At 39.5% G+C, this 19,506-nt stretch overlaps 1 protein-coding gene across 1 annotated transcript in view; it reads left to right on the top strand.

The window, feature by feature from the left end:
• Positions 1-7,432, top strand: part of LOC149835737 (putative ubiquitin-conjugating enzyme E2 23) — a 47,642-nt gene extending 40,210 nt beyond the window's left edge. The window contains exon 9 of the mRNA XM_090008723.1: positions 6,765-7,432. Within this exon, the coding sequence (XP_089864849.1) occupies positions 6,765-7,013 (249 nt within the window). The 3' untranslated portion in view covers positions 7,014-7,432. The remainder of the gene's footprint in view (positions 1-6,764) is intronic.
• Positions 7,433-19,506: the final 12,074 nt, after the last annotated feature.

Raw genomic sequence — 19,506 nt, 5'->3', positions numbered from 1 at the left:
CAAGTCAGCGTATTTTTCCCTAATATTTGACCATTCGTAAGCCGAATCCTTGTTCGAGTTTCTTGCCATCCTTAGAGTAAACAAAGAATATCCAAGATCAAAATCTCAGGAAGCTCGAAAAAGAAGCCAAAAACATATGTATTATTCATGCGTAACATGAGTAGTTTACAAAAACCCAGCAATGCTTGTACATAAGCAGAACGCGTCAAGCCACTTAGCTTAACAACGCTAAAAACATCTATAAAATAAGAAAAATTGCATACTTACAGCGCGATGCGGATGCTCAATAGTCAAGAATCCTTACTTCCCATAGCTCTGATACCAAGTTGTAACGCCCCAAATTTCAAACTTGCGAACCTTTTCAGAAAAACATGCAAGAGACTATAAATATCTCTTTCCTTCAGAGTTCGTTTATGAAATCAGCGGAAGATTTTTCTTTTGATTAATCATAAGGCAAGCTGAACACTTTGGGCACGTTAGCTAAAAGAACCAAAATTCACAAGATTCGGATATCCTAAGGGAAATCCGATACAAACCCAAGCGTCCAGGACGCGAGCTAAGAGCAGGAAGAAGAAGTCTTGAAGCCATCTTACAATCGCGCCATCGCCCGTAGTGTACCTAATCATCACCTGTACCCATAGAATGGGTTAGTTTCGCGAAAAACTACTAGGTGCACAAGAAAGACTACAAGAAACTGAATTAAGTACATTTAATTCAGTAGGTTACGCAGTTTAAAGCAGATATGCAGTTAAACAGGTAAGCAATGCAAGCAGGTAAATAGTGCAAACGCGTAAGTAGTGTAAGCAGTTCACAACAAGTAAGCAGTTCAAAGCAAGTAAGCAGTACAACTGACAAACGCAGCATACGATTCAATTGATCGTAGGCTGTGAACCACCACGCAACTAGCTTGTTCTTGTTCCTAGAACGAGGTCTCTGCATCTAATCACCATTAGGACATTGTTTGTCGCTCACTACTTCTAACAAACGCTTTGTCTTGAACAACCTTAATCTATTCTCATCTCTCAAAGTCTTACGCAGCTAACTGTCACCGGTTACGACTCACTAAGGCGTCATACTTTCTCAGAAAAGCTCACCCTTCCGTAGAAAGTCCAAAACATGATCACTAACTCAAATCGCTAACGATCTGATTCTCACACCTGAGTCATGCATGTAATCATGCTAAAACAGAAAGTCGAAACTATGAATTCATAGTTGGCTATCACAAACAATCTCAGAAGATCGTCACAGTTCACCATAACTTTTTATGGTAAGCAAAAACACAAGATCCACATTGGATCGTTCAGTCCGAGAGATATACGACCGGATAAGGAATTACCGCCCCTAGAGGGTATACCTGATCTTGGACCATACACTTCCTCACGGGAGTTCACCGTCTTTGCGGCTACCCGTTCGTGGACAGTGTACATCCTCACAGAGATCTCCCACTCTAGCTAGGTCACACTCTTGCCAGGTCACCTGATCTGGGAAATGTATAACCTCGCAGCGAAACCTTTGGGAAGTCGGTCCCCAACAATTGCCATATCCAATGAAAATCATTGCGATACACACATCAACACAAATATCCGTTCTCAGGGTCGATAGCCACTAATACAAACAACAAGATCAACGCCGGATCACCTGGTCTGGGAAATGTATAACCTCACAAGGAATTCCGTCCTAGATGGTATACCTGGTCTTGGACCATACACTTCCTCACAGGAGTTCACCGCCTTTGGGGCTACCCGTTCATGGACAGTGTACATCCTCACAGATATTCTACCGCTCTAGTCGGGTACCTGGTCTTGATCATACACGCCCTTACAACTAATCCTTTGGAGATCAGGTCCTCAAAAGACACTCTACTCGGTGATACACGCATCTATACAATCGACTGCTCTAAACCATTGACCGTCTCGGGGTCGGTAGCCACAATATGGGCACAAGCATGCATATGAGCAATATGCATTGAATCACTTCACATAGAAGCATATAATTCTACGCATCGTGTTATTGCCACAAGGAATATTGCAATCCTCAAATAGGCTCTCAAAGCATGTGTAAACGATACATGAGAACGCGCAGATATGGCAATCCAGTTGATTCTATGGGCGAAGGGTAACTAACTCTACCCGTCAGCCAAACAAAACAACTGAATAAGACAAGCACTCATAACAATGCTCGTAAAACATATAATTACCATAAAATGGCCCAGTCCATCAACAAGTAATTAAATTAATCGTAAGGCATAAATCATTGCATCACAAGTCATTCATAAGGAATCATACGGCAGCAGTTATATCACAATATGTAAACAGCTTATAAGACAAGCGGCCACATCAATCCTAATTGCCACCAGTTCGTAGCGTACGAGCTGTATGCAATCACATCAATCATAAGAGATGCAAGCCAACAAATGCTACGCTACGATAAGCACCAAACAGTTCAACCAAGGGATAAAGCAAGTCACATGCTAATATGTAGCAACTGACATAATGCTATTATTATAAGCATTTAACTAGTATGAGAAGCTCCTTATTACTCCGCAAAGAATTGCGTAAGCAGTTTAACCAACTAGAGTAACGCCTTGACAGGCGTGCACAGCTCAACGAGTGGCATACTGAACTACCGATCAAGCAAGCGATTCAGTAGTGCAAGCGAATCAATAGTGCAAGTGAATCTCACGACCCAATGACCAGTGTGAACATACCTTATGTTTCGATAATTACTGGCCTGCGGGTACGCGTAGGCAAAACGTAGAAACAACTGAGACTAGTTCGGGCGTCTGTTATTTTATGTGTTTTCAATAACCCGAATAGCTAGTTTAGTCCGCTCCAAAGGGGACGGCTTTAGCCGAGAGAGGATTCCCCAGAGGCTGAAAAGCAGTGCCATAGATGCATTCAACTTCTGTAGAAGTGTTGAGCTAACTTGTGTAGCCAATTTCTCCTTAACTCCAATGACTGGGGAGGCCGGATCATTGCCCGTGGGGTGGTTGTTAACAACCTGTTCATTAGAGTTTTGTACCGCTCTGTCATCTCTCTTGACAGAACAACCAGAAGCGAATGGGTGCGTTAGGGGTTGCTTAACTAACGACCTATCCTATGTTGTGGTCTTTAAACCACTCGAGCATCTTGTCTGTGAAGGCGAATGTGAGGTCATTTATGTGATTACAGCATTTTGCATTTAGCACTGTTCGAGGTCGCACGACCGTCTCATCCGATCATCGCAGTACTAGACGTGTCGTGCACGACTACAAGTACTCTAGGATGAAGGGGGTATAGCTCCTCAATAGAAGCCTCAACAGGAGTGTTTCACAAAGATGTAAAGTTTATCAACTTTATTTTATCTTCTGAAACAGCAGTACCTTGTGCCAACATTATGCATGTGATTATCTCGAATCACATCCGCTATCGGGGTATCTACATGTCTCGCATGACTCGATACCGGCCTCGATAGACGGGATATGAGTTTCTCAACAGAACACCTGCTAAGAAGTTCGCTCGAACCCCCAATTCGGGATCCCCCGAGATATGCCAAAAAGGCGAGCAGAACCAGCCAGTCACATCCTTCCAAATGCTTCGATTTGGAGCAGTCTTTGATGCTTTTGCGCAGCTCTCTAAAATCTCAAGTCGACTCTGCAGGACTACGCACACGAAGAGCCAGGATCCTTGCGAGGTATCCCTCTCCTTAGACGAGGATGTGTCGCTCGCTCCCGACTGAACTCTTGTCGCAAGAGGGAAAGTGGTAAATGCCCCTTTCATCCTCCACGAGCATGCCTTTAAGGCATACGCAAAGAGCAAGGATTTGCACGTCATCTGCAATAGCAAGGCAATAGCAACACATATGCAAAAGCAAGAGCCTAGGCGCAAAGCGCGATGGCAAAGTAAAGGCGGTAAGCAGAAGTGCAATGCAAACCCTCGGCACAACGCGCAACGACAATTAAAGACTGTAAACAGGAGTGCAACGCCAAACCTTTGCGCGATGCGCAACGGCAAAGTAAAGACCGTAAGCAGGAGTGCAACGCAGAACCTTTGCGCGATGCGCAATGACAAAGTAAAGGACAAGGATCGTGAAACCACGTCTTTGAGTTAAATGTGTACTCGTATTAATATATATGATATATATATATATATGCATATATATTTATTTAATTGTTCTTTTTAGTTAATTGAACTCAATTCAATTGTCCAAGTCCTTTGTGCAATCTTCCCCTACCTTGGAGAGTTACGAGCTCGCTGACGTCTGCGAATGTACACGATTGACGGCTCGGGTCGTGGAGCGCGAGTGAGATCCATCGTAGTTGCAAATATGCGATATTAACATGCAAACCCAGACAAAAGCAAAAGCAAGGCAAAGACTCGACTTCTCTCATACATAGGGCTGGGGCCAACCGTCCCAATTGACTCGAAAAAAGGATGGGGCAGGGCCAAATGACCCTTGTTGCCAAAAGAGGGATGTAGTCAATGCGAGCATATGACTCACGTTTACTAGGAATTCCTCGTTGGGGACCAACAATTGTAAGGATCTGTCCCCATCACGATGTAGCTTCCAAAGATTTCTCGGGCCTGTCGGCCAAGGGTATAGGCTCGCGCACAAAGGTCAGGGGGCCATCGGCCCCTGCTGGCAAACAAAAAAAGGCAGGGGCCAATGGCCCCTGCTGGCACAACTAAAAGGGGCAGGGGCATCGGCCCCTGCCAGAACAACCAAAAGAGGCAGGGGCCTTCAGCCCCTGTTGAAATAAACAAGGCAAGCAAAAAGGGGCAGGGAGGAGGGGCTCGGCCCCTCCCTTGCCGTACGGAAGTAGGGAGGAGGCTCAGCCCCCCCTCCCTCGCAAAAAGGGGGTCGCAGGGAGGTGACTCAACCCTCCCCTCCCTGCGTAACAGAGAAACGAGGGGGAAGGAATGAGAGAGAGAGACGGAAAGAGGAGAAGAAGAAGAATGTACCTGGGGAGGCTGCCGGACGGAGTACGCGTGTCGCGGGTCGTCGCGGGTCACCCGCATCGGCGACAGTGGACGAGCGAGAAAGAGACAGTCGGGAAGAGACGAGAGGGCGAGAGGCGGTGAGGGAGAGAGTCGGGGACGAGAGGGTGAGGAAGAGAGAACAGAGAGCGGGAGGCGGTGAGGGAGAGAGTCGGGGACGAGAGGGTGAGGAAGAGAGAACAGAGAGCGAGAGGCGGTGAGGGTGGTTTCGTAACCCTCCTCCCGCCTGCCTCGCTGTCTTTTAATGACAGCGAGGGGCGGTGGCCCGGGTGGGGTCCGGATCCGGCCCAAACCAAAACTTCTCTTCTTTTTTTCTGTGTGTGTGTTATTACAAAAACATGCCTAATAATTGTAACTATCAAGAAACAATTAACAGACCAACAAATATATAACAATGAACAACTAAAGAATTGACAAGAACAAATAAGTAAATAAATACAATTATAAATAACTAAAACAAAAATATCACAAAATTAAAGGTCGTATCATGGTTTATGTTTTATATAGAAGCTTCATTACAGAACACATAATAGTTGATAAGAGACAGTGATAATGGGTCATCTTCATCAAATATTTCACCTTCAAAATAAGTGATGAACTGTAGCAGCGCTTGTGTGACCTATGCCTTATTTTATGAGTTCTATCTATTTTCTCTAAGTTCATGTCAATCTTAGCACAAATATTAGCTGAAAAATAAGGAGACATCATTATACAAAGTTGCCGTCCTCTATAATATGGCATTTGAATCTATAGTCTACTATGAGTAACATGCCCATAAAAAAGACACTTTAGGGTTCTCATCCTAACCTCAAGCTCAATTGTTCTTCTTGGTCCATCGATAGATCTAACTTAAAAGCTCCAAACAGTGAATTATTTATGAGCATGTGAAAAATTACAAAAATATACCATTTATATTGGAAAAAGGACAATGAGAGAGAGTAATTTAATCATTTATAAGAAAAAACCCTTTAAATAGTTTAGATTGAACTTCTTACCTTGCAGTTTTGAGCTTTAAGGCCTTTTTCGATGTCCAATAACAAAGATTTTACCTTCAATCTCATGGATTCTTCCACAAAGCACATCTCTGGAGGTGGATGAGGGTACATTTCTGACAATTAAATTCACTTATAGGGCTAACACCTTTCTAGGGGCAGGTGAGGGTAGAGTTTTAGGCAGGGGTGGCAACAAGTTGGGAGGCCCATGGGATGGCTTGGTATACGCTGGGCTTAGGTTGAGATTTTTGACCCTGGGACAGCCCATAATTCAGCAGGCCTGACATGGGCTGGCTCGGCCCATGGGCCTAAAAGGCGTGCCATGGGCTAGACAAGTTGACCTGAACTGGGCCTAGGCCTGTCCTGTTTGAAATACAAGCCAGGCCGGCCCTTGCAGTGCCCTAATTTTAGGCAAATCCTTAAATTTTAAGGATGGTTTGATTTAAAAAAGGTAGAGACGAGTCTTTTGAGCTTTAGGTCTGAAAAAATGGATCAAAATGATCATTTTTGTCTTCAACCCGCTCCTATAAGTGCCTAGATTCCACTTTTTGAACCATTGGGAACTTTTAAGTTCTTAGCAGCATCAACATGTGCATATTATTGCAGATTGTTCACAAAAAACTAGCCTACACTCCAAATTTACTTTCTCATCTCCAAACTCAACATGTGCATATTATTGCAACTTTTTGGGAGTATCCTGTTAGTTCAAATAATTAATCATTGTCTTATAGGACTCTCGACTTTCTATTTTCCTTTATTGTTTTGGCTGATTCAATGATTCTTCTCATGGGTGAAGAACTTCGAAGAATTAGTGAAGTTCCATTTTGGGAAGCGTGGTTCTTACATACTGAAGGCATGTGATACATATCTCAAGGGTGCTGTTGTTGGCTCTCTAACCAAAGACGCGAACATCAGTGAGAAGAGCAGTGATTATGGGAGCTCTGTTGGGTTCAAGCTGATGCTGGCTAAGCTGGTGCCTAAGTTGGTAACTGCCTTAAAGGAAGTTGGAGCAGACTGTCACCAATTTGAGCACCTTGCGTCATAAAATTCAATGTGGAGAAGATAAGTTTCTCAGAACATTTCCATTCCACAGTTGGAGCCAACTCGGGTCATGATTGGTCATCCCTAAGAACTCTACCTGTTCAAATGCCTGGTACCCGGTCTATGTTGCTCCTTCAAAGACCTATTTTCAAGTTCTCTTCTAGCTTGAGGACCTGCAGTTGATTTTGGGGAGTTACAGTTTGTATTGTTATCTATTCTTTTAATTGACGTTTCGTCTTCCAAAAGTGTGAAGCTTTTTTACCATGGCTCGAGTGCCTCTACCATGTTCAAATTGTCCCAATTTAGGTTCTAATGGGATATTCACAGTGAACAATAATGGTCCCAAGATGTATTTTCCTCCATGATAGAGAATTCCTTTTATTTGTTAATCTAATCTATAAAATTTCCTTTTTTGCAAGTGCATATCTCCGATTTATAGTTCTCTCTCAAACTCTTTGCTGTTATTGTTTCAGATTTCCAAATCAATGGTCAGTATCTTTGCGAATCCGCCTGAATTGGCCAATTCGTATTGTATCGGCAGAAAATTGATATGAAACAAACCTGAACCGGCTAATTTCCACATAAATATAAAGAATGGTTAAAAGTTTTTTAATATTTGTAATACTATTTTAATAATTTTTGGACGTCTTTCTGTGGTTAAAAGTTGGCTGATTCAAAACGACTCAGGCCTGAATCGCCCGATTCCCTGAATCGAGTTGATGGGTCCCAGACGATTCTGACAACATTGTTCCAAATCAATTAAAATGAAAAATGTTACAGTTTCATGCCTTGAGCTTGTGCTACCTATCTTTGAACAGGTAGGTGCTGCTCTTGGTGGAGCTAGAGTGACTTGAAAATTTGGAATATTAGGCTGGAGTGACATTAAATTAGAGAGAAATTTGGACATGCAGGTACTCTTACCCCGTTGTACGGTTATTATATAATAATCTCTTTGTCAAAGCGGGAAGGGCGTCGAGATGACTCATCCAAGTGAGGCATTGGGTGGGGTATCCAACCCGAGACGGGCCAACTTTGGGCTGCTTTGTGCAGCCTGAGCCTTGATAAGAGTAAACGAGCTGGGCTGGGCCCAGGGAGAGTCTAAATAAGATCTGCCACAAGGGCTCCACTCATCTGGTAGGGGTGACTCGTGAATGTCACCAAGTTGATGGGACATCACATGTTCGAAACCCAAGGGTGACATCCCTTGCCGCAAGGTCGAAGCTGGGTGTACTCCCCCGGTGGGCAGGGGGACCTTAAGGGTTTTACCAATTGGAAGCCAGCCAAGGTGCGGTCAGTGGGGGGGGGGGGGGGGGTGTTCCTTGGCAAAACATGACTACTGTACAACAAATATGACACATTTTATGAGATAGATTATAATTTTTGATATTTTTTTCATGTTCAAAATCATAAATTTTTAGACGTAAAAAGACCTTTTTACCTTTCTCACATGCACTTTTTTTAATATATGTGAATTTCTTTTCAAATATGTGATTGTTTTTTGCAGAATAGTATCTATTCTCAGGTCTGTATCTCTTTGATTCAATGAAGAAAAGTTACATTTTTATAGTCGTTGTAAAGTTGATACATAGGCCTGTATCTTTTCTATTTTAAGTCAGAATCGAAAACCCTTCTAAGGTTTCCATTTTTGTATTTCAAAACTGGAATAAAAATATGCTCTACAGTGACTATGCCTTTTTTATGTCCTATGTTATTTTTGAGTCATGTACCCTGAAAATTGAGAAAAAAAAATAGAGTTAGATCAGAAAGTTTGCTTTTCAACGCCACCAAGATCATCTTGACCTGATGAGTGGTTGGAGAGAAACATCCTTTGAAAGATAGACTGTTCGATTATTCCAGCATGAAAATATGTTTTGATTCTGATTTTAGAGCTCAAAAACGAGAACCCTAGAAGCATTTTTCAAATCTGACGAAAATGTTATAGACCTATGTTTCAGCTTTCCAACGACTATAAACACGTAAGTTTTCGACATTAAAGAGGAAAGATACAGATCTGAGAAAAATATATATGTTGATCCATCATCCTAAGGCCCAATTTTTGGTTTGGTACCCTTGACTGAAACAATTATTTTGGTCATGCCCCTTCTTTTAATCATTATTAAGTTGTCATGGCAGGAACTAAACTTGTTCATAAACCCATTAGCATGCCTAAGAAGTCTAATGTTGGCTCCCATTTCTCAAGTACTCTAAGAAGTGGAGCTGAGTTTGGAAATGTTGGCTACTATCGGCAGACTCGGAAAGAAAGAAATGGCAGGTTGTTCAATGGAAAGAAACATGACGTTAGTTGTGTGCCCTTCGCCATTCAAGCAAATGTTTTCACTCGGCCAGTGCAACTTGACTGAATCAGGACCTTACGCGGGTTGAGACTCGACTTCTGGGGACTTTCTTTCATGTTGCTTCATTGCTCTCTTCCCAACTGTAATTATATTACTTGTCTGATGAAACGTCTTTGTTTTTGTTGACTGAATTTTAATAAAAAATAATTTCTTTACTCTAAAAAAAGAATTCTTCGGGTAGATTTGGCAAACAATTTCCTCTTGTTTTCCAAGATTTGAATGATTCCATAAATGATTTGAATCAAAAGCAATATCTTAGTTCACACCACGTGTCCCGAACTGAGCCTTCGGAATGAGGCATGTGCAGTGCGGAGCTCTGCTGAGTGGTAAACGCATCGAGTGTAGCAGCGCGCAGTATGCGTTGGCTTGATCAGTGACGCGTGGTGATAGTGCCACATGCGATAAGCAACAATATTGGTGTTAGTGCACCTTTGGGTGGTGGCTCAAGCGTAGAGCGTTGGTTGGATATGCAGTGCCAACGGATTAGAGGATGTTTCCTTTGGAGATTTTGTTATGGACCTCTTGACTTGGAGTTTTCCACGCATAGCGGTTGGACGCACGAGGGTGTGTGTGGGTTAGGGCTAATTCTCCCAGGAATCACCTTAGGTGATTCCAACCGAGTATGGTTACTCGGAGCTAGGTGAGTGAATGTCTAGGCACCAGCGAATGAGTCTGGGTGGTGCTCTTTGCTATGGTGTTCAATCATCAACTGATCTTCGGACTGGGGGGCGCAAGGTCTTGTCCCTTCAGTGATGGGATTTTTCTATGTCGTGTGCATGGGGTCACAAGACACTCCATGGCACGCAAGGCTAAGGCAAAGTTTGTGCCTCTTTCGAAAGTGATAGCTGATATGGGACAACTATTCATTAAGCGGCATGGACTACATGGAATGCACACTTGAAGATGCGCTTGATTAGCTTCCGCTAGGCAGTTGTGCACGAGGTGGTGCCAAGGCCAATGAAAATGATTTAGCACATAGGAAAGTGTTGTGGTGTGACCTTTGGCCATTGGGTTGTTCAGACTGTGCAGTCTGGCGCGTTGCGGGTTTGCAAAAAAATCTGTGCTCGTGACAAATTAGCATCAGAGCAAAAAGATTCACGGTGACCTTGTTTTTCATTGTGTGCGACACTGAAGAGAACAACGATGGTTTATCTTGGTTACATAATTTTGCACAGCTGGAGTGTGATTGACCGAGCACAGTAGGATGTTATGGGACATCTTGTCGATGATAAGCAAAAGTGTAAGGTTGTTGTTTAATTGTTTAAGGGAACGTAGATGAGCCAAAGATTCCTACCAATTGTGTGTTAGGCTTATAAGTGGAGCGTGGCGTTTGCCTTGTATATGCAGAGAATGCACGTTGGATTTGGCTGGATGGATTTGCACCTTTGGGCATGCATGGGAGACTCAATTAAAACTTCTAGATTCTCTCCCAAGATTATGGGTTAGCGAAGTGTTCATGATGAGCAAAGATGCGCATTGCTTTGGTCCCTTGAGTTGAGAGTTCCTCTATAGATTGTGTGTGCTGAAAAGTTGTGGCTCGTCGGTTTGGTTCTTGTGGGAATGTTTGCTGGCTCTAGAATAGAGTTGCGGGGTTGGGCGGTGTTTCCCCTTATGTGGACGAGCGCCTAGGAAGATGCTTTGACGGACCGCTTTGGGGTATTACGCAAGTAAGCATCCCCTACGTGAGGACTAGTTTGGACCATTGGAAAACTGCAAGTTGGTGCCTAAGAGAGTTGATATTTTATGGCACGTGTTGGTGGTCATGCTTATCTGCGTGCACCACGAAGGGTTTGGAATTACCCTTGTTGGGGTTGGAAGACACCCCAACCATGATCATAAAGATGACAAGTTTGTCGTGCGGGCGAGGATGACCTGCTTGAAGTTTGGGACTTCATTGGGGTTCCACTAGCAAATGATGCTCGATGTTGATGCAGCAAAAGACCATTGTATAAGTAATTGGAGGCGCGTTAAGGAATGAGACTTGGCATATTAAAGGTTGCAACGATGGTGGACGAAAACCAGAACAAGCTGAGTAGGGGGAAGAAAAGAGTAAACCAAAGATGAATCTAAAGAGTAATTGGCATATCAGTTAAGACTGTGTTTTTACTTGCACCGATATTGTTGAGGACGACAATGGTTTGGGTGGGCGAGAATGTCCCGGACTGAGCCTTTGAAATGAGGCATGTGCAGTGTGGAGCTCTGCTGAGTGGTAAATGCATCGAGTGTAGCAGCGCACAGTATGTGTTGGCTTGATCGGTGACGCGCGGTGATAGTGCCACACGCGATAAACAACGATATTGGAGTTAGTACACCTTTGGGTGGTGGCTCAAACGTAGAGCGTTGGTTGGATATGCAATGCCAACGGATCAGAGTATGTTGCCTTTGGAGATTTTGTTATGGACCTCTCGACTTGGTGTTTCCCATGTGTAGCGGTTGGATGCATGGGGGTGCGTGTGGGTTAGGGCTAATTCCCCAAGGAATCACCTTAGGTTATTCCAACCGAGTATGATGACTCAGGGCTAGGTCACTGAATGCCTATGCACCGACGAATGAGTTTGAGTGGTGCTCTTTGCTATGGTGTTCAATCATCAACTGGTCTTCGGACTGGGGGTTGTAAGGTCTTGTCCCTTCAGTGGCAGGGTTTTGCTATGTCGTGCACATGGGGTCACAAGACACTTCATGGCACGTAAGGCTAAGGCAAAGTTTGTGCCTCTTTCGAAAGTGATAGCTGATATGGGACGGCTATGCACTAAGTAACATTGAATGCACACATAAAGATGTGCTTGATCATCTTCCGCTAGGCAATTGCGTACGGGGTGGTGCGCAGGGCCAATGAAAATGATTCAACACATAGGAAAGTGTCGTGGCATGACCTTTGGTCGTTGAGCTGTTCAGACTGTGCAGTCTGGCGCATTGCGGGTTTGCAAAAAATTCTATGCCCGTGACACCATGAGGGCAAGGTGTTTTTTAAGGGGAAATAAATGCTATGAACGCAGGACGTGGAATTCAGGTATGGATAAAGGCAAGATTCCTAATATATGTAGATTATGAGTTGGGTTAGTGTAATTCAGATATTTTGAATGTCTGAATCCAATTAGTGAGAGTATAAAAGGATAAGTTGGTAATAGTGGGGATCATCAATGAGAATTCAAAGAATGCTTGGAGATTCCTTACCCTTGAAGTCTCTCCCTCCACTAGTGGGCCTACCCTTAAAGTCTCTCTCTCTCTCTCTCTCTCTCTCTCTCTCTCTCTCTCTCTCTCTCTCTAGTGGGAATCTCCAAACATTCTTTAAATTCCCATTGATGATCCCCACTATTACTCTCACTAATTAGATTCATACCTTCAAAATATCCGATTTACACTAACCCAACTCATAATCTACATGCATTAGGAATCTTGCCTTTATCCATACTTGAATTTCACGTCCTACATTCATATCATTCCTTTCCCTTTCAAAAAAACACCTAGGCCTCATGGTGTGAACTAAGATATTGCTTTCGATTCAAATCATTTATGGAATGATCCAAATGATGGAAAACAAGAGGAAATTGTTTGCCAAATCTGCCAGAAGAAAATTTGTTTTATTAAAATTCAGTCAACAAAGACGAAGAGGTTTCATCATACAAATAATATATAGAATATGCAAAACCCGCAAATTTTTGATGTTTATGAAAAATAACATTGAATTAAAGCTAAAATATTATTCAAAATTAAGATAAAAATTAAATTACAATTCGAGCATTAATCAGGATTCAGAATAAATTTCAAGTTGAGAATTTATTCTAAATCAGAGTTTCAATTTTTAATCGGATTTGAATTTAGATTTAATAAATATGTCTCAAATATTATAATTAGATTTGAGTTTGATTCAAATCTAAAGTAAGACCTAACTGAATGTTAATTCAAGTTTGAAATATACAATAATTTGTATTTTTTTTAAATTTGAATTTGAAACCTTCTATTGAATCTAAAAATAATACCTGTGAATTATTCAGGACAGTTTTAATGAATAAAATAATAATGATGATGAATTTTATGAGAAAGAAGTGTAAAAATATAAATTATTCTAAAATAAAATATTAAAGTTGATTCGAACTGATTTAAGTGGAATTTGCATTCAGAAACAAATTTTTGAAAAAGATAAAAAATTAATAAAATAATTGATAAATTTTATCAAAATAAAGTCAAATGAGATTTCAGATGAATTTAGAATAACCTAATATTTATGCAAGGTGAATTTAATAAATTTGAATTTACTTTGAAATCTAATGTACAAAACCAAAATGAAATCAAATATTCAAAATGACAACAGGTCCTGCTAACCCTGGTAGAAATCGTTTTCGAAATGCATTTTTGATAAAATAATATTTTTAGAAGAGAAACTTCATAATGATAATTTGATTTAAGTATTGTGCTATAGGGTTTGTGGGATTTAGAAAAAAATTTAAGTATGAGAAAATACCCCTACACGCCCAAGGGTCTTATCGACCCTATTGAATTTTATTTCTTCAGAAATTATTTATGAAAAAATTGAATTAATCTTAAAAAATATTTAAAATAAATAATTGCAATATATAAAATTTTGAATTTTAATAGATGACATGTATTTGCATTTAAGCCTAATTCAAAATTCATTTAGTGTCATTTCATTTAATTCCACATTTGAATCTTTAAAGAATTGAATTTGAATTTGAATTTGAATTTAATGTGAATTAATTTAGAATTTTATTTAGTGAAATGAAAATTGTAATAAAACTAAATTTAATAAAAGTGTAGGAGTCCATAGGTGGGCCGTCCCATCCTATGTGACACTCTTTTCTAACTTAAAAAAAAGAGTTAAAATAAAAATCTAACTTTAAAATCAAAATTTTTTAAAACTAAAAAAAAAAAGACATGAAAAGTCAAATGTTTCTAAATGCCAAATTAGAGAAAAGGCCTCCGAGGGGGGGTCCATTTCAATTAGGGAATGCTAAAAAGAAAGAAAGAAAGCAACATGAAAAAAGAAAAAAAAAATAACAAGTCAAACTTGCTTGGACAATAAAAATAATATAGAAAGGTTGAAACCCCCAAGGGGGGGTGTCGACCAGCCCATGTAGCTATGCTACTTACATGATATAACATAAATACTATAACCTATGTATGAAATATATAATATGTCCTAAGTAGCTAAAATAGAAAAAAAAAAGGAAGATTAGAAAAAAAAAGAAAAAGTAGAGAGATTTGGAAACAAGCTATAATCTTAGATCAAGGGCTGAGATTTACTCCAGCTCTTGACATCCTCTACTCCCTATTTAAACAAATGAGGGGCTCACCCTCACCCATTTGATCCTCTTTGATTTTTCTTGAAGTTATTTCTCTCTCCCAAATCCCTCTTCTCTCTTCCTTTCTCCTACACCAAACTCTTGGTGTTTTAACCTTTGGCTCATCAAGGGAGATTGATACATGCTTAAAGGGAGAGTAAGGAGGTCATGGTTGATGCTATTGTTTGTATGAAATGGCCGGTTCGTGCGAAAATAGCACTCTACGCTCATAGGATTGACTTTCACCAAAGAGGTAAGGGGTTCTATGCTCTATATATAGAACGAATTTTGTGGGCATGAATTCCATCAATTTTTTATAAGTATAGACTCTAAACCATGCCTCTCACACGTGGGTTTAGCTTAGGTTTATCGAAGTACAAAATAGAAAGGGGTTTTGAAAGAAAACCCCTCTAAAAATCATATTCTCCTAAAAGCCAATTTCTTAGAAAATAAAATCGTAAAATTTTTGAAATTCATGAGTTATCTAGTTATTTTTCTATAAATTTTGATTTGGGTTAGTAGATCATATTAATATGGATACTCTGTAAAAATTTGAATAATTTTCATGATCGAATTACTTAGAAATTATGTATTTTGTGTTATCGAGTTTCTTAGAAAAAAATCAATAATTTTTGTAAAAAACATGATATGTCTTAATAATTTTATGCAAAATTTAATTCAAAGATATAGTGTACATGCATGTGAATAGTCTGGAATTGTTACATAATTTTTTTATTTTTATTTGTATGCAAATTATGTGATTTATTTTGTTTATTATGAAATTTACCAAAATTATTTATGAGAAAATAAGCCCTATGTGAGACGGGTCTATTTTCTGGCCAAACGGCTGCGAAAATAAGATTTGTCCATGGTAGTTTGTCTTAGTTTAGCATAGTTAAAATTTCATAAATTTTCTTGCTTAGTTCATACAAAAAAAATCAAAAATATGAATTCGAGGGGCTCGTTTTGGCCCACCCGGATGCATATACCCAATATTATGTATTTCTGGCTTAACACCTGACTGGTAAATTGCTTGTATCTCCCTCGTACAGAGAAGCTTTAACGAATGATTTATTGCGTTGAAAAGCTAACAAAATTTCACATTTACTATAAAGTTTTGAGCTCTTTTCATGAATTGAGTATTGTTCTGTTACAGTTGAAACAGAAAAGTATAGGTCTACACCAAAACATTTGTAACTCCCTCATACAAATGAATTTCTATAAATGGTTTGCGGCATTGAAAAGCTAATAAAATTTTCTACAAACTATAAAAAATTTAGCTCTTACCACCGATTGAAAATTTTTTTATAACCTTTGTTACAGTCGGACAGAGTTAAACTTTTTGCAAGTTTGTAATTGGTTTAAGAACCGATCCCCAAATACTTGCATAAATTATCCATTGATATGCATGTCATTACAAATAGTTTTCAGACTTTAAATGTATTGAAAAGGTCTAATTTTCTACAGGGAATGATATGCCCAACTATGAGGCACAAATCAAATGGTTAATGAATGAATGTGTTCGCATATATGGCTACGCGCTAAGGGACCAAAAGACCCAACTTGCAAAAAATCCTCTACAATAGATTGCAACGTATGAGAAAGAAACTCATGAGTGAAAGTCTGATGCATCGGGTTGGAGGTGTTGGGAGTCTTTCTCACTTTTGTCGTCCCTTACCCGAGACTAGTGAAAGGTGTGCGACCAGGCCAAAGCCACCCCATATGAAAATGTTGCCTGCATCATGGCTCTGATCTAGGTATCTGCCTGTGTTTGTACCCACGGGGCTAAAAAGTAAAAACCTAAATGTATGCACATTAGATAAGCATTGCATGCATCATATAAGAAAAAAAAGGTAATTAAAAATAAGAATCGACTCATGCATATGAATGACTTCTGCATTGGTAAGTACATGCATTTTTAATTGTTCATGCATCCTTATTTATCTAAGTTCGAACGAAGGATGAATAATTGTTATTTTTGCAATAGTATACTTGAGATGTTTGAAATGCATGTTGATTTTGTTTATATTTAACTTGATTAATCACATGAAAAGTTGATGAAATTCTTGCTTACGTATTATGATTTGCTTGTTTAGTATAGCTCTACCCTACTAAGACATTGTATGCCTGACCCTATGATTTTAATGTTTTTCAGGAAGTGAGTGAGCTCACGTGTGATGGCGGGAGGTTGCGATGAGGATTGAGCCATACCTTTCCCAAACCTTTGACGTTTTGAATTGAGCGTAATTCTAATTGCTCCAGACTCTAATATTTTTAATTCATTTGTTAATTTGACGTTTGTAATTAATTTTGGACAATTATAGACTTTTAAATTCAATTTATGAATAGTTTATTTTCAATTCAAAAGTTATATGGTTATGAATGTATATGAGAAGTAGCATGCCAAGTTTTAGTCCTGATAGATTTTTTTGTTGTTATTTTGCTAAAATGATTAAAAGTATTTCAAAAAAAAAATCACCACTTTTGAGATTTAAAAATTGGGGTGTTACAGAACATGATTGTATTGTATGAATAATTTGACCCGATTTTTTAAAAACCTATAAGTTTTTATATTTTTTTGATGTTCAAAATCACAAGTGTTCCACATCGTTAGGACCTTTTTATCCTTCGCAACTGCAAATTGATGCCTTATTGTGATAAAATTATACCACATATCGGTTAGGTCCAACTCTCACTTAAATCTAGAATCGTAAATTTGTTTACGCGAACCTCATGAACTCACAAATTTATTTATGAATTTTTAGTGAATTTGAAACCACAAAAATCACAAATATCCTACGCTTTCACATATGTTTCTCGAAAACACATAAATTTATGTGTGAAACTCTACTTACCACTAAATTCGCAAGCATCCCATTGATTCGCGTATACTTCTTGAAATCACATAAATTTATCTTTGAAACTTACCACTAATTTCATATTTGATTAGTTAAAATTAAAATTGCTATTATATATATATATATTTAATAATTGAATAGTTTAATATTGCTACTATCCATGAATGCAATTGATTAGTAAGATATTTACGAATTTAGTGGCAAGTTTCGTAGATAAATGTATGCAATTTTAGAAAGTATATGTGAAACAATAGGATATTTGCGAATTTAGTAGTAAGTGGAGTTTCACACATAAATTTATGTGATTTCGTGAATGATATAGGAAAGTGTAGGACATTTACGATTTTGGTGGTTTCAGTTTCACCAAAAATTCACAAATAAATTTATGCGAGTTTGTGAGGTCCGCATAAAAAAAACATGTGATTCTGGATTTAAGTGAGAGTTAGATCTAGCCAACGGACGATACAATTTTATCGCAATAAGGCCTTAATTCATAGTTGTGAAGGGTAAAAGGGTCCTATTAATGTCGGATATTTTCAAATTTGGGCATTAGGAGAATATAAAAAATTGTAGGGTTTTTAAAGAATCGAGTAAAATTATCTATACAATAAGATCATTTTTCAGAATAATATAATTACAGTTGGGAAGACCACAGTAAAGCAACATGAAAGAAAGGCCCCAAAGAGTCTCAATCCACGTAAGGTCCTGATTCAGCAAGATGCGTTGGCCGAGTGAAAAACATCCGCTTGAATGGCCAAGAACATGCAACTAACATCATGTTTCTTTCCATTAAACAATCTGTCATTCTTTCTTTCCAAGTCTGCCACCATGCAGATCGTAACCTGCATTTCCAAACTCATCTCCACTTCTTAGAGTACTTGACAAATGGGGGGGGCAGGATCAGACTCCCGAGGCATGCTGGTGGGTTTACGAGCAGGTTTAGGTCCTGCCACAATGACTTAATAATGATTGAAAGAAGGGGCATGACCAAAACAAATGTTCTGGAGTCTCCAAATCTTTTATGATAGATACTCTACCGGTTGGAAAACTGCATCCCCTAGTCAAGGGTATTAACATGGCCAGCTAACAAAGTCCAAGTCAAAAATTGGGATCGGGGTGAGGGACCAACACCCCCAGACCGTCCCTTTTGGCAGCCAATTCATCCCTAGTTGTAAGCTTGCTGAATTACAAGAGGCCATTGAGAACTCATCATTTGAAGTGAGGGACTATTTGAAGCATAAACCGTCATCGAAAGGGATAAAAAAAAGAGGAGAAGATCTGAAATAATTTAGTGATTGCCATACAAACCAGGGAGCCTCTCTTCCAAGAATAGTTTACATGCCAATTTAGGGGGAATCAACTAGTTTATATTTACGCGTTGAAGATCGATAGCCTCTTAATGCCTAAGCCACTATGCTGGACTGAAGATGAGGCCTCTTTTCCAATTGACCAAAACTTTAGAAGGGCCCGACCCACCCCAAAGGAAGTTTGAGGGGATCTTATTCAACCTAGATTCAATTTTTTTAGGCAAGTGAAAAATAGTGATATGATGGGGCGTTAGGCTATTCAGAACATGTTGAATAAGGGTGACCCTACACGGCTTAGAGAGGTAAAGCCCATCCCATGATCGATTGAATTCCTGAATGGATTCTCTCCTCCAATACTTGAGAATCAATTCAGCTAAATGGAATGATCCGACTAAAACACCTTCGATGTAAACCTCTAAGGCAAAAAAAATAATTTATTGTTTAGCTCCCCGCTTTTAAGACAACAAATCCTCGATCTTTGCCTTTCATTTGATCTCATCCCGAAGGCACCAAACTTAGATATGCTTATGAAGGTCCGAGAGTTGACTCATGAGCTGGGCTTTAGATGGGTCGTCATGAGACATGAAATCTACTTGAAGCTGCACCAATTAAAGCTCTTTCTCCCATTTGTGAATCTCGTCAAATCTAAATCCACCATTTTCACAGACCCAAGTCTTC

This window comes from Nuphar pumila, chromosome 6, assembly GCF_984573655.1.
Source record: "Nuphar pumila chromosome 6, dmNupPumi1.hap1.1, whole genome shotgun sequence".
NCBI lineage: Eukaryota > Viridiplantae > Streptophyta > Magnoliopsida > Nymphaeales > Nymphaeaceae > Nuphar > Nuphar pumila.
This window is presented reverse-complemented; position numbering and strand designations above follow the sequence as displayed.